The 13,921-nt window shown below is 45.1% G+C and overlaps 2 protein-coding genes across 3 annotated transcripts in view; one reads left to right on the top strand and one right to left on the bottom strand.

Moving 5' to 3' along the window:
• The window catches only part of FANCD2 (FA complementation group D2), a 34,749-nt gene extending 26,763 nt beyond the window's left edge, over positions 1–7,986 (bottom strand). Inside the window, exons 1-10 of one of the 2 annotated variants that reach the window (XM_064432522.1) lie at positions 7,938–7,986; positions 6,708–6,797; positions 6,414–6,548; positions 5,751–5,818; positions 4,958–5,061; positions 4,367–4,430; positions 3,553–3,605; positions 2,527–2,605; positions 1,723–1,847; positions 284–371 (exon numbers count right to left, since the gene is read on the bottom strand). In XM_064432522.1, the coding sequence (XP_064288592.1) occupies positions 284–371; positions 1,723–1,847; positions 2,527–2,605; positions 3,553–3,605; positions 4,367–4,430; positions 4,958–5,061; positions 5,751–5,818; positions 6,414–6,548; positions 6,708–6,774 (783 nt within the window). In that variant the 5' untranslated portion in view covers positions 6,775–6,797; positions 7,938–7,986. Of the gene's footprint in view, positions 1–283; positions 372–1,722; positions 1,848–2,526; positions 2,606–3,552; positions 3,606–4,366; positions 4,431–4,957; positions 5,062–5,750; positions 5,819–6,413; positions 6,549–6,707; positions 6,798–7,332; positions 7,509–7,937 lie in introns of those variants that run through there. The other variant, XM_064432523.1, reaches the window with a different exon arrangement.
• A 194-nt stretch (positions 7,987–8,180) lies between these two features.
• Positions 8,181–13,249, top strand: EMC3 (ER membrane protein complex subunit 3). Its single transcript, XM_064432536.1, has 8 exons — positions 8,181–8,407; positions 8,481–8,538; positions 9,256–9,349; positions 9,940–10,044; positions 10,715–10,796; positions 10,945–11,024; positions 11,596–11,678; positions 13,002–13,249. Exons 1-8 carry the CDS (start codon positions 8,253–8,255, stop codon positions 13,128–13,130), a joined length of 786 nt encoding a protein of 261 aa, XP_064288606.1. The 5' UTR covers positions 8,181–8,252; the 3' UTR covers positions 13,131–13,249.
• The last annotated feature ends 672 nt before the right edge of the window (positions 13,250–13,921 follow it).

The following is a 13,921-nucleotide window of genomic DNA, read 5'->3' as shown; positions in this document are numbered from 1 at the left end:
TACTGCAGATGGACAAAGTGCTTCTGCATTTGCTAAAACAGCTGTGATTGGAATTCCTGGCTGCTACAGTAAGAATTCAGAAAACTCTCTGCTCTTTGCTGAACCCCTCATGTTTCAAAACCATGTTTAGCTTCTGGCCTCTTTCCAACTTCAGGAGCTCAGGACTTTTGAAAGCCTACAGGAGTCAGATTTAGCAAAATACTGGGAATGAAGAAGCAGCTCCAGCTCTCGTGTTGCTAAGCAGGGGCTGGGGTCTGCTGAAGTGCTCAGTAAAAGCTCTCACCTCAGCCACGAGTTCTGCATCAAGATCCAGACGAGAAAGAGCGTCCAGGATTGGCACTGTCAGCCGTCTGCCCTGCTTCAGCAAGCAGCTGGTACACAGGGAAAAGAAAACAAAGGGTCTCTTAACAAAACCAAGAAGGTATCGTTAGTGTATTGTAGGATTCCAGTAGTTTTTGTGGTTACTGCAAAAAAAAAAATTCTCTGAAACTGACAACATATGCCACTGGCCTTATGGAAAACTTGTTCTCTAAATTATTACTCCTCATGTAAGAACTGCACCTGTCTTTAACAGCCTCATGGACTTTCCCAAAACTCATGTAATCATTCTTGGCTGACATCACAGTTTCTTACTGTGAAGTACAACTTTCTCTAGTAAGAAGTTGTACTTAAATTTTGTTAGTTGAAAATCAGCTAATCTGCAGCATTCTGGTAAGTCTGTCTGTGCTCCCTAATTCATTAGAAGCAATGAGTTGTTTTCTGCATCAGAAATGGGAAGAGGCTGTGGAGAATATGGAAATAAGTATGCCTTGCTGATACTGTTTGGATCTCAGCTTTCAAAACACACAAACAGAGAAAAGAGAAGTCTAAGGAGTTTGATTAGCATAGGAAAAATGTGTGGAGTTATTTTATTTAGAAGCTGAGGCAATAAACAGAATGAAGACAAAATCACCATTTGAGAGGGTACAAGGAATAGGATGCACTGCTTGCAGTAATAATCTGCAACAGTGATCACAGGTTTGAAAAGGTAATTAACACCAGCATAAATGTAAGTGATCTGTGCAATAATAAGAATTACAAACACTTAGACTACTCAAATTATTGTGTAAAATGAATACATTATTTAAAAAGACAGATGTAAAGACTAGTCTATGACAGTTCTCCCTGGGAGGGTAACTCTTGGCACTAGGTTCCCCAGTTGTTTGGATCAGTAAACATGCTTGAGAAAAGTATATAAAATAGCCAGAAAGTTCTGTTTCAGGCACACATTTACTGTGTTGTGGGTCTGGGGTTTTCTTTATTAATAAAAACCATGTTGATCCTTACCACAGCAGAATCCAAGGCAAATCAGAAGCTGTCAGTAGTAATATCCAAGTGACTGATCATAGACTATCCAGCAGAAGTAGTGAGTACTTAACTGGATGCTACCTGTGCTGTCTCCAGGTAGTCAAGACTTCAATAATGATTTAGATAAAAGCAGTTTTGGAGCATTGTCTAAATGCAATATCTTTTTTTGGATTGCCTGTGCTCTCTTTAGGAGCATAACAGTACAAATGGAATGTCCTAAGACAGTGGTAGGTGTCCCCAGATGCTGCAGTTAACAGGAACACAGTGCTGTCCTAATACTTCAGTCAACCTGCATTAATGCATCTTGTCCTTTTCTGCTAAGTGCAAGGGGGAAAAAACAAAACAAAACAAACCCTCCCAACAAATCATCCATACCTGAGCTCTCTGGCAACCTCACTTTGCTGGGAATCCTCCAGGATCTCAGGTAGACTGGTGATAATATCATGCTGGATTGGTACTGGAGAGACACTAACCATCTGCATTAACTTCCTGACCAGATCCTGCAGACAAGAGGAGCACTGGTGAAATGCACAAATCTCTCAGCACAACAATATTATGCATCTAAGGTCCCTCAGTGCAACATCTGCCTGAGTTTGTGCCAACTGTCCCTTAACTCATTGTCCTGCTGACATCATGAAGCAGAATATAGATTTTTGTGGAACAATGATATTTTTTACAGCTAGGATATAATGAACTTGATGAGCAGAGGAAACTGGGAAACACAACAAGCTTCCCAGTGTTTAGTACTCCAGGAGAGAGTAACCCAGAGACCAAATGAATTAGGGAAAGAAGGAAAAGAATCACCAGAGCAGGAACAGAGAATTCATCCCCACACGCTTGCAAGTATTCAGTACCTTGTTAAAATTAAACAAGGGGGGATTATAGCTTCCTGCCAACAACAGCTTTAAAATGGGGTCATCTGTGTGAATACACATGCAACAGATAGAAATTTATGTAAAAGAAGACTTAGAGCAAGGAAAAAAGAAAAATACTAAAAGATGTTCAGATGTCACTCAAGGCAAACATAACAAAACAAAAATATTAAATCTCTCCTTCAGCATGTGAATACAAAAACAGCATCAGTTCTCAGCAGCACAATAATTCAATCGAATCCCACCTGAGAGGCATTCCAGAAGCTGTTTGGAAAAGCATCCATGTGATTGCACCTCTGGCACTCACCTGGCTGTCAAGGAGCCTGTCAAGCCACTTAAACTGATTGATGATGAGCCGGGGGAAATTTGTTCCAAAGGTGCCCACACTGAAACAGCAGGAAAGGATACACAGCTTAGTCAGACCTACAGACTCCAGAGCTCTGCTGCTGCTCAGCAAGACCAACTTACCCCATTCTTAACTGGTCACTAATGCATAGAAAGAACTTCACTCTTCTTACAGTTTGATAGGAGACAAGTATAACAACATCCATTTTTCAGAATTCCCACAGGATTCACAGCACAATTAACAACTTATCACTTTTACATCCAAGATCCTTTAGAATTCTTGGGTGAAAACAGCTCAGAACTTGTCACTGTCTATGTTAAACCCTCCTCAAACAAGATTTCAGTCTGAGACAATTTCTGGGACTAACCCCTGTGCAGCATTTGTATCCTGTATTTCAGCACTGGAACAAAAACCGCAGCAGGAACAGCCTCAGCTTCTTTCTGCCCCTTGGCCTGCCCCACTAACTCTGCAGTGAGCATCCAGGCACAGGAAGAAGAGATGAAGTGGTCAAGTCTTGCCTGTGTTACACCTCAAGATCTCTCACTTCACTGTGGTGTTCTACATTCAAAAGCCAAGAGATGATCTTTCAATTTCCCTTGTTTGAACACAACTTGCAATTTTAAAAGGAGATCTGTTTGCATCTCCCAGCCTCCTAAAACTCTGCCAGCAGCCACTTCCATCTTATTTTTTTAATGATGAGACACTCTCTAGCTCCTCTGCTAAAATAATTCCTAAGCTTGTGTCAGTAGCTGTGAAAAGCACAATCAATCAATGCCCAATGTCTGCATTTCACCTGCTAGAAATTTGTCTGCTGCTCTGTGGACTCACAAATTTAAGGTCAGATTATTTTACACAGGTATGAAAAAAAACTCACATCAGTGCAAACTGCCAGTCAGGTAAATTTGAAGTAACAGCTGAAGTCAAACAGCTGGTAATTGTCCAAAACAAATTTCACTTCAAGGCAGGGAGAAGCCAGTTTATACTCACATGTCAAAAAAGAATTCGGGGATCTTTTCCAACAACAGTGTAATGACAGCAGGCTAAAAGAAAGGAAAAAGACAGTGTTAGGGTGATTCACTGGTTGTGCTGTGGTACTACCACCAAAACTGACCTTTCAGGAAAGATGAAATATACACAGAGAATAAAATGATGGAAAGGTTCAATAAAGGATTGCCTGTATAAGAAATCTCTTGCCTAATGCTAGAAATGAGACACACAGCCTAAGAAGTGAACAGCACTTTTCAGAGGGTGGTATAAACTACCCACATAACCCAACAGAATATGGCCACATGGGCAGGATGTACAATTCCTCTGGGCCAATGAACCCCTCTTTCTCAGACCCTGAGCTGCTCTTCACCACACAGAAAACAAAAGCATCAATTTCAGATAAGTCTGAAAACAGTGCCCAGATCTAACACTTAAATAAACTTTCTCCACAGTGGAAGTGATTGTATCTCATCAGAATTTCCTATGGTTGATCTGAGCCATCATTTCTCATTCTGCCCCTGTCCACCTTTGAGAAGAGTCTGGCTCTGTGTTCCCTACACTTTGCAACCAGGTATGTGAAGACCATGAAATTTCCCTTAATCTTCTTCTAAAACTGAACAAACCCAGTCCCCTCTATCTGTTTGTCTGCCATGTGTCCCAGGTCCTAAGCATCTTTGTCCCTACAACAAACTGGAGACTATTCCAGATGCAGCCTCACCTGCCTCAAAACCTGTTCTATTAATCCTTTACTTAAGTAAGCAAAATGTTCCCTATAATCAAAACCATTGTAAAGAGCAAGCTAAGGTTCCCATACCTGTAAGATCTTAATCCCAAGAAGCAGTTTAATGAGGCTTTCACAATATGAGTGCACCAGATTCCTGCAAGATGAAAGATTCCATCACAGTTGTGTACAAAAACATGCTGGGAGAACAGGCTGTAGCTCTTCCCATTACTGTTTTTTTTTTTTTTTTTAAACTACATACAATGACTTAAGGTAGCACATGGTAATCACAGACACACAAAAAGATTTACAACTGCACTTTAGTTCTGAACCAGGTCACTTTCTACAAGACTAGAAATGTAAAAGTCTGTGATGAAGCTGTATCTCCTGGGGGGAAAAAAAATCTCAAAAAGGAATTGACCTTCACCAGTCCTGGCAAATTGTCTTCATAGTATTTGATTGTTGCCATAAACTGCCATAGAACCCAAGGTGTGCCATGGGCAGACAGCAAATTCTGTGACTTAACCCTCCAAACTCCCTGCTAATTAACAGCAATGGATTACACCAGGCATCCTGCCTTGGTGTGCAGCACTTGGAGCCTTTAGCTGCACTCTGGTCAATGTCACAGCACATAACCAGAGACTGGCTCTGACTGAGGGGGAAGGCAAAACACATTTTCTCTACCTCGACCCCTCAGTCCGTACAGGAGTGCAGGGCAAGAGGCAATTCTTGAACTGGTTCCTGTCCTTGATGTGAGATTCCAGGCCACTGATGAACTGCTTCACAACCTGCAAAGCAGAGAGAAGTTATCCAGCCAGCTGCTGTCCTTTAGGATGCATTTTGCTGGCAGTTGATGGTTGATGCATTTTGCTAGAAGGAAGAGCTAAGCAGGGAATGCAGACAGAAACTGTGATGGAAGGAATGCAGGATAATAAATGAATGCTAGTCTAGACCATTTCCAGAGGAAACAGTGATTGTTCTACAAAGTAACTCACATTTTACTTTGATTTAAAAAGACTTTGCCTTTCTTCCTGTTCAGCTGAGATAATGTGGCAGGGGCTGCACCCAAAAAACATTTGTTTTTTGGTCAAACCACTGGCCTCAGGACTTTCACCTTGGACTTGCTGTCTGGGGAGGAGCACCACATCATGGCAGTGTTAATGCTGCCAGCTCCCACTCAACACAAAACCAAACCCAGCTTCTACCACAAAGCTATGCAAGTGATTTGTCTGCTCTAAGAGTCTCTGTCTATTGAATAATATTGCTGATGAAAATTACTTTGACAGTCAGAAAAACAGTGGGACTAAAAGACTGGAAGAGCAATACTAAGAGAACTGGAAAATCTGAACCACAGAAATCCAAGACAAGCTGCTGTGTTGCAGCTTTTGTATGGGACTAGCAGGGACAGGCAGCTGCATTTGCAAATTTTCCTACTCAGCAAACAGCTTTAAAGGTGGCTCCTGCCAAAGTTACTTACAGCTGGGTAAGCAGGGTGCTTCTCCAGGGCCAGGCAGAGCTTCTTCTGGAAAGCTATTTGATCAACAGCTAAGGAGACAGTTTAGAAAGGACATAAGGAATGAGACACAGTCTGTCCATCCAACATCATAACAGCTACACCAAGTACAAGCTCTCAAGCCCATCCACCAGCATTTTGCATTTGCTCTATTGAGAAGCCCAGTTGGCAAAAGCCTGAGTGGAATCAGCACTTGTGCTTTCTCTAGTCAGGGCTGAGAGCAGCATTGAAGACACTGAATGCAGGATTCCTGAAGGCCTTGCCTGAAATGAAAGGCAACAATGCCACGTTTGTTTCCCCATTTCAGAGCTCCTGCCTCTGCAATTCAATACTGTAATCACAGATGCAGTCCCATATTTTTCTATAAACCTCCAATGATCTTTCAGAAGTCTTTAAACTTAACAGGTATACACCCAAAGAGGTGGAATAATGAGTTTAGGTGATGCACTGAATTCAGCAAGAACAAGAGGCATGACACAAATAAGAGGCCAAATGAGGATTTGCTTGAATTTTTAAACAAGCTGGCTCAAGCACTTTTGTGCTGCAAGTAAAACACATCATTGCTTTGTACTATCCATCCTTGCAGGTTTTGATCTAAATCAGAAACAGCAAATGTTGAACTCATACCTATTTCATTCTGTCCCTCCCCAGCTTTCAGCACAATTCCTGATGTCCTGAGGAGCTCTTCAAAGACTCCCTCATTCTCCAGTCCACAGAAGGCAGAAGCATTTTCCTTATCAGAACTCCGTGACTTCTTGGTTTCTGAGAAAACAAGATATGCTGCATCAAATACATAAAAAATCAGCAATGTCATTAACAATCAGCATTATCAAAACTGCCATTTTGGCCCTGCCCCTGCTTGGGAGCTGCTGCCTTCATTCAAGGGTCTCCACCCCACTAAGATGATACCCAAGCACCTACTTGGCAAGTCTGTCTTGCAGCTCTCTTCAGAAGCATCAACTTTTGACAATTTCCTTTTTGAAACCATGGTAACAAAACCTTTGTTGTTGCCTAAAAAAAATGCAGGAAAAAGACAAGTGTTTTTTTCATCTCTTTTTTTAAGCAAATCTGTGTATTAGTGAATAGCAAAAGGGAACGTGACAGAAATTGAGAGTGCTCAAAGAAAGACAGATTGCCTGGGTAACCAATATCACACCACATTCTTCTGCTGTGCAGGTTGAAATTTTAGAGTTTGTCATATTTAAATAGCACAATACATCCCTTTTTCTAAAATTCAGTTCCTCATAAAACAAGGCTTGGCCTTTCATTCAGACACCAGGCAAATGAAATGGCAAATTAAAGTGAGCAAGTATGAGGATCCAGATTGGATCCACTGAGCTAAACTCAAGACCCTCTCCACATGCCTGGACAAAGCAAGAGGATTCACAGATGGGTGCTCATGAGCCCAAACACATTAAGTGACCCTGTTCATGTCCCTAGCCACGAATCATAGCCAGTGAGCTCTGTCAGCACAAACCTCCATCTCACCCATCCTCTTTCGGGGGGTGGCAACGAGTAAAAATTAAAAAAAAAAAACTTGACTCACCCTAAAAACTTAAAGGTTATTAAGAAAATAAGTGTGCACATCTCACACTAAATTTCAGCTGCTTGGCAAAGGCTGCTAAAATGAGTTACTTAAAATATCAGCATGGAAGCAGAACAGTCTAAAACCAAAAATGCAATGAGCCTTTCACAGCTGTTTCAGGTGTATAAATATCTGAAAGATGGGTGCCAAGGAAATGGTGCCCGACTCTCTTCAGTGGTGCCAAGTGATGAGATAATGAGCAACAACCAAAACTAAAACACGAGAAGTTTCCCTTTGACACGAGCAAAATCTCCTTTAGGTTGTGGATGGCAGAGCACTGGCACAGCTGCCCGGGGAAGGCGCTGACTTTCCATCCCTGCAGACACTCCCAATCCACCCGGGCCCCCTCCCGTGTCACCTGCCCTGGGTGACCCTGCCTTGGCAGGGGGTTGGACTGGGCGAGCAGAGCTCCCTTCCAGCCCCAGCACCGCTGGGATTCTGTTCTGGGTGCGAGGGGCACCCACAGCCCCGCCAGGCTCAGGCTGGCCGCTCTCCATCGCACCTGCTGCCACAGCTGGGCAGTGCCTCAGGCGGCCGTCCCACCTCCCCAGCCCGGCCCAGCTCACCTGAGCCGAGCCGAGCCGAGCCGAGCTCTCCTCCCGTCCTCTCCGAGCAGGACAGGGCAGGGCAGGGCACGCCGCTGTCCCCTCACGTCGCTGTCCCCTCACTCGGCTGTCCCCACACTCTGCTGTCCCCTCACGTCGCTGTCCCCTCACGCCGCTCCCGCCACCCGCGCTCGAGTTTCCCGCCAGCAGCGCGCGCTGACGCCGTTCCGCCGGCGGCGGAAGGGCCGGTGCCGGTGCCGGGCCCGGAAGCGGAAGCGGGGCGTGCGGCGGCGGCCCGGTGTCGGCCGGAGCCGGGCCCGAGGCGGCGCCGCCGCGATGAGCGAGCCCGAGCTGCTGCTGGACTCCAACATCCGGCTGTGGGTGGTGCTGCCCATCGTCTTCATCACGTTCTTCGTGGGCATGATCCGGCACTACGTGTCCATCCTGCTGCAGAGCGACAAGCGCCTCACGCAGGAGCAGGTGTCCGACAGGTCAGGGCCCGCCCCGCTCCCCCCGCCCGGCACGGCCCGGCCCGGCCGCTAACGCCGCGTGTCTCTCTTCCAGCCAAGTCCTGATCCGGAGCAGAGTCCTTCGGGAAAATGGAAAATACATTCCAAAGCAGGTACGGACCGGCGCGGCCGGGGATGGCTGGGAAGGAGCGCCGAGCGCGGGCTGGGTCCGGGCGGAGCCGCGGGGGAGCTGCGCCCACAGGGGCCCGCGGGGTCGGGCGCTGCAGGCTCACCCTGGGCCAGAGCAGATTCCTAGGAATCCCGGACACAGCACCGCCGTGTATGTCTCTTCCTTGACATTTGTGTTAGCTGTCACTGCTCGATGTTTTAACTGCATGCTGATATGAGATGTGCCTCCAAACTGCTGGGTTTAGTACCTGCCAGCAAGCACACAGGGATGCAGTGCTAGCTTGGGATAACCTGGTGGTCACACAATGTCAGCTGAAATGTTTGCTAAACTCAAAATGTGTCGCTCATGTTGGCTCTGTTGGTACCAGGGGTCAGTTGGGTGAGTGAAAACGTTCCATGTATCAGTACTGGTGCTCCACCAGCACAAAGAATTTGCACAAAACACCAAAAGCTCTTTAATTAACATGGGTTTCTCTTCAGAGAATTCTTATAATTACTTTTAAGAATTTTAGAAAGCCAGAGATCTGGTACTCTGGATGCAGAAAAATATGAGGAGCTTTAGCACACATGGGCAGTGAGGCACCTATCCCAGGAAGATGTGTTGTGAAAGAACTCACGAGGTGTCTGAATGTCTGAGCAAGAACTAATGCTTCTGTCCTTTCACTTCTTATGGTGTTGGCATTGTCTTTCTCTGCTTTCAGTCCTTCCTGTCCCGGAAATATTTTTTTAATAACCCCGAGGATGGATTTTTTAAGAAAACAAAAAGAAAGGTAGTGCCTCCTTCTCCAATGACAGGTATGTTAAGGTACCCAAAATGCAGCCAGGTAGAAAAACCTGCCAGTGTCTGCCAAGGGTGGAAGGTGAATCACCTTTGCAGTGTGAGTGAGATCCCTCTCTTGAATAACAAAAACATTAGATTGTTTCATGTTGCTTAACTTCAGCCTTGAGCTGCTTGCAGCATCTCAGGAGACCTGAGCTCCTCAGGGTGGCCAGGAGTGGGAATCCTGCTCTCATCTCCTTGTGCCAGTGTTTTGCTCCAGCTCCCAGAGGGTGTTCTCTAAAGTGATTTAATTTAACTAATGTATACAGCAAAATAGGAGCTGGTCCTTCCTCTACCCAGGTCAGCTCCCAGAGGGGTCAGGCAAGTTCAGAGAGCTGGGGCAAGGGCTGGGGTCAGGCACAGCACAGCACACAACACCTCTGTGGCAGCAGCCACCACTGGCTGCTCATCTCACTTCGCAAAGCATTGTCAGCAATGGGAAATTGTAGATACTGGGATAGGAGTGTTGTCTCGTGCAGTTTCTTAATTAAATTATCTGGCATGTAATGACTTGTTTCTCTTTATTGTGATGTGTGCTGCTTCACATCCCATCTGTGACTTGCAGATCCTACCATGCTGACAGATATGATGAAAGGGAATGTAACCAATGTTCTGCCTATGATCCTCATTGGTGGTTGGATCAACATGACATTTTCAGGATTTGTCACAAGTAAGTGTCTGGAGTGACATGGGTTTGGTTGTTTCTGAGGATGACCTTGAGGTCTGAGCTGCATCAGAGGTTTGCTCCTGGACTTGAGAGCACTCAGTTGGAAGCAGCATAAATTTGGCTTGTGGCACTGCTGCTCTCACTCCACAAACTGCACAGATTTGCCTGTCCCATTGCAAAGAGTGCAAATTGTTTTCTGAGTGTTGGTCATGGTCTCAAAGAAAATAGCTCATGTACTTGGGAACAATGTAGTGACAAAACCAGTGTTTTATTAAAACTGCCTGAAATTCAGGTTGATACAGGGATTTTCCTCTGAACCTGTCCAGAGAATTGGTTACTGTGTGGAGTGTACACATCAAAAACACTTACTTAAATTCATAATTCTGGGGGTTTTTTTCCTATACTGTTAATGTTTCTTTAACAAGGGACATTCCCCTTCACAGTCACTGAAGTAACACCTGTGAGGGTTTGGCCATCTGATTAAATTTCAGAAAGTCTTTTCATATTAAAATGAATACAGAACTGGAGCTTTTTCAGAAATCCAAGTTGTACACATTGCACTCAGACTACATTAGATGTAATAAAAGAACTACCTGCTCACTTTGCCCTGTGCTTTTCAATCATGCAGAGTCACTTTGTGAAACTGAGCTCTCTTTTTTCCTTTACCCTGCAGCAAAGGTCCCGTTTCCCCTGACGCTGCGTTTTAAGCCAATGCTGCAGCAGGGAATTGAGCTGCTCACTTTGGATGCATCCTGGTAAGCCCTGTCCTCAGCAAGCAAGGTCCAGTTCCACTTGGAAAATGTTGAGTGTGTAATAGCCCTTGGATGGTCTGTGTGTGCTGCTGGAATGAGGTCATGAGCCAGCTTTGAACTGACAACAACTGTGCTTGTTCTGATTTGTCAGGGTGAGCTCTGCTTCCTGGTACTTCTTGAATGTGTTTGGACTCAGAAGCATTTATACTCTCATCCTGGGCCAAGATAATGGTAAGGCACTTGCTATTTCTGGGAACTGGCTGCCCCTTCCATGGGATGTTGTCTGAGGGAGGCTGGGGAAAAGATTTCTGAGTTTCCAGCCAAGAAGCTCCTGAATTCTTCTCTCGTTTCTGTGAGGTTACTTACTGTCCATGGGCCAGGTTTGGTGTCACCTGCAGCAAGTACCCACATCTCCTGCACCAGCCACTGGCTCATAAACTTCCATTGTTTTAGCCCAGGCTTGCTTTCTCATCAAATCAGTGCAAAGGTTTTGGACTCGGGTTTGTTTTATTTCTAGCAAGTATTGGTTTTAAGGAAAACTGCAGAGATTTCCTAATGTTAGATGTGGGGCAGGAAAGATGTGCACTAGGAATAGAAAACTACTTTCTTCAATTTTTCTGCATATTTTATGTAAATCTGGCTAAGACAGAGCAGCTGGGAGCAAGATGTCTTGTGAGGACTCCTGGCACAGCAGTGTTGCATTCTGGCTGTTGCTGCAATGTTCTCATCTTCCCAATTGCACCAAGCTCCAGGGAATGCTGTTTGATAGCACAGAAATCAACCTCTCATTTCTCATTTGCAGCTGCAGACCAGTCCAGGGTGATGCAAGAACAAATGACAGGAGCAGCAATGGCCATGCCAGCAGATACTAACAAAGCATTTAAGGTACAGTATTGCCACCTGCACTCCTGCTTGTGTGAGCCTGCAGGGTTGTAAGCTGCATGTAACTCATCTCCATGTGTTGAGTAAGGGAAGTGCTCTGGATTCCTGTTCCTAAAATTAGAGCTGACAGCTTCTGAAGGCTGTGGGAGTTGCTCTGGGTCTGGCAGAGCCCAGATACCCTGAAGTAAACCTGACAGATCAGTCATTGCTGGTACAAAAGCTGAATTTATGTCCCATCCTCTGCTTGTGCTGAGGAAGGGGTTTTTTTTACCTTGAGGTATAGTTCAAAGCAGAAGCTGGCTCTCCAAAAGTTGTGTTAATAGTGCAGCTGAGCATGAGTCCAGCAGGCACCTGATCAAACTTGGGTAAGAAAATCAAGTAAGTCAGTCGGTTCAGTGGAAAATCCATGAGGAATTTATTGTCCTCAAGTTCTCCTAAAGCACTTTCCATAGGCACTGGCATGTTAGACTGCCTCTACCTTTCACAGGCAGTTTTTATGTCCAGGTGTATGCATGAAAGACAGACCTGGTTTCTGATTTTGTGTACTGTAGAAGAGGTTTAACTACACATCATCTGCTGCCTGGGAAGTTGGGATGGTCTGCTCCTGCAGTATTTTTTCAGTAACCTTCCTGGTTAAAAATCCCACACTACCCAGGCAGAGGCTCAGCCAGGGAAGAGGATGGCTGCAGTTGGCAGCAATGCTGGAGCACTGGCTGTCCTGCCACACTCAGCACTGAGGTGCAATTCCAGCCAGCACTGACTCCACTTCCACCCAGTACTGGCTCTCCACGGCATTTCTGCCAATTCAGCCTTGCAGGGACCAAAACCCACTACATGCTCCAGCAGAAACAAAAGGGGAAAAGCCCATATTGCAGGAGAAGTGTTCTGGCCGAGAAATACAAATCTCTCACTGGGCATCATGTGACGTGTTTTGTTGCAGGCTTTGTGCACAAGTCTGTGACAAGTGCAGAATTTTTGGCCTCTTATACCTGTTTCTATCATGTAACTATGAACTAAGAATTAGATCACTGGAAAGCACTTGGCCCACCAGAACAGAACTGGCTGCTGTAGAAGCCATGGACTGTTCCAGAAGGTTAGAGGCTTGGCAGAAAGTACATAATGTAGTTTTTCTAATTTCTGTGATGCAATTTGTAGTGAGCAACTAACATCTAATTAAGCATAAACCACTCAGAGAGTTGATAGGATTGCCAGGTTTTTAACAGAAATCAGTTTGTTGCAGTTTTTAAAGCAAGCACTTTGTGTAGTTCTTGGCAAACTAATCCTGTGTTGCTTTTCCTTCTCTACTTCTGTTCACTGCCAATGCAGACGGAATGGGAAGCCTTAGAATTGACAGATCATCAGTGGGCCTTAGAAGATGTAGAAGAAGAGCTCATGGCAAAAGACCTCCATTTTGAAGGCATGTTTAAGGAAGAACTTCAGACCTCCATCTTCTGAATTTGAAAATATGCTTTTGTCTCTTCTTGTAAAAGTTATTTGAAAAGAAATCTGTTATCTAGAACTATATAATGTATTTTAGCAAGGCTGCAATTAAAATAAAAACATCATGTTCAGAACTGCAGTGCCCTCAGTTTGATTTGAGCCCACAGACACACATAGACACTATTTCCCCATTAATTTAATCCTTCCCAAGTCCATTTGTAAGCACCTGAGTGCCCACACAGCCTCTCCTGCCTGCAAGCAGGGTTTTGCTGGAGTGCCTGGCTGTTACTAGGCCAGGTGGGATAATAAATGCTTTAAGCTTCCCACCTTCACTGTAGAGAACAGGAAGCAACTGTTCCTGGCTTATCCCTCTGTAGAAACTCCTCAGACCTCTTCCCCAGGCAGAACAGTCCCAACCTAGAGAAATGCTTTGTAAAAGGAAGCTCTTCCATACTCTGGCTGTTATTTTTTTCCACCCTTCTTTATTCTGAGCATCTTTTTCTCAGGGTGCAAGTGTAAATCCTCTTGAAAGCAGGAGCTGAGCCAGGACTGTGACACTGACTTTCTGTTCTCATCAAGTATCTTCCCAGTGAACAGGGAAGCTGCCCCTTTGCTTTCCCTTCTTCCCACGATGGGTTTCATGCCATGTTTTGGGGACCAGCCTCTTCACAGCAAAGGTCAGCAGCTGCTGTTCTACATTAAGGCTCAATAACCCTCAGGAGCTCCAGCTGAGATCAAGCTCCTCTGCTCTTACACTGTAATTTTGGCATGAAGACTTCAAACCTCCTCACCAGGGTTTCACAGCC

The sequence above is a fragment of the Passer domesticus genome, chromosome 9 (assembly GCF_036417665.1).
Source record: "Passer domesticus isolate bPasDom1 chromosome 9, bPasDom1.hap1, whole genome shotgun sequence".
In the NCBI taxonomy this organism is placed as follows: Eukaryota; Metazoa; Chordata; class Aves; order Passeriformes; family Passeridae; genus Passer; species Passer domesticus.
The sequence above is the reverse complement of the archived record's forward strand: the minus strand, read 5'-3'. Positions and strand labels throughout refer to the sequence as shown.

Coding starts and splice junctions, on each gene's coding strand:
- EMC3 (XM_064432536.1), top strand. CDS start 8,253: ATGAGCGAGCCCGAGCTGCTGCTGGACTCCAACATCCGGCTGTGGGTG. Junction 8,408..8,480: donor CAGGAGCAGGTGTCCGACAG/GTCAGGGCCCGC, acceptor TCTCTCTTCCAG/CCAAGTCCTGATCCGGAGCA. Junction 8,539..9,255: donor GAAAATACATTCCAAAGCAG/GTACGGACCGGC, acceptor CTCTGCTTTCAG/TCCTTCCTGTCCCGGAAATA.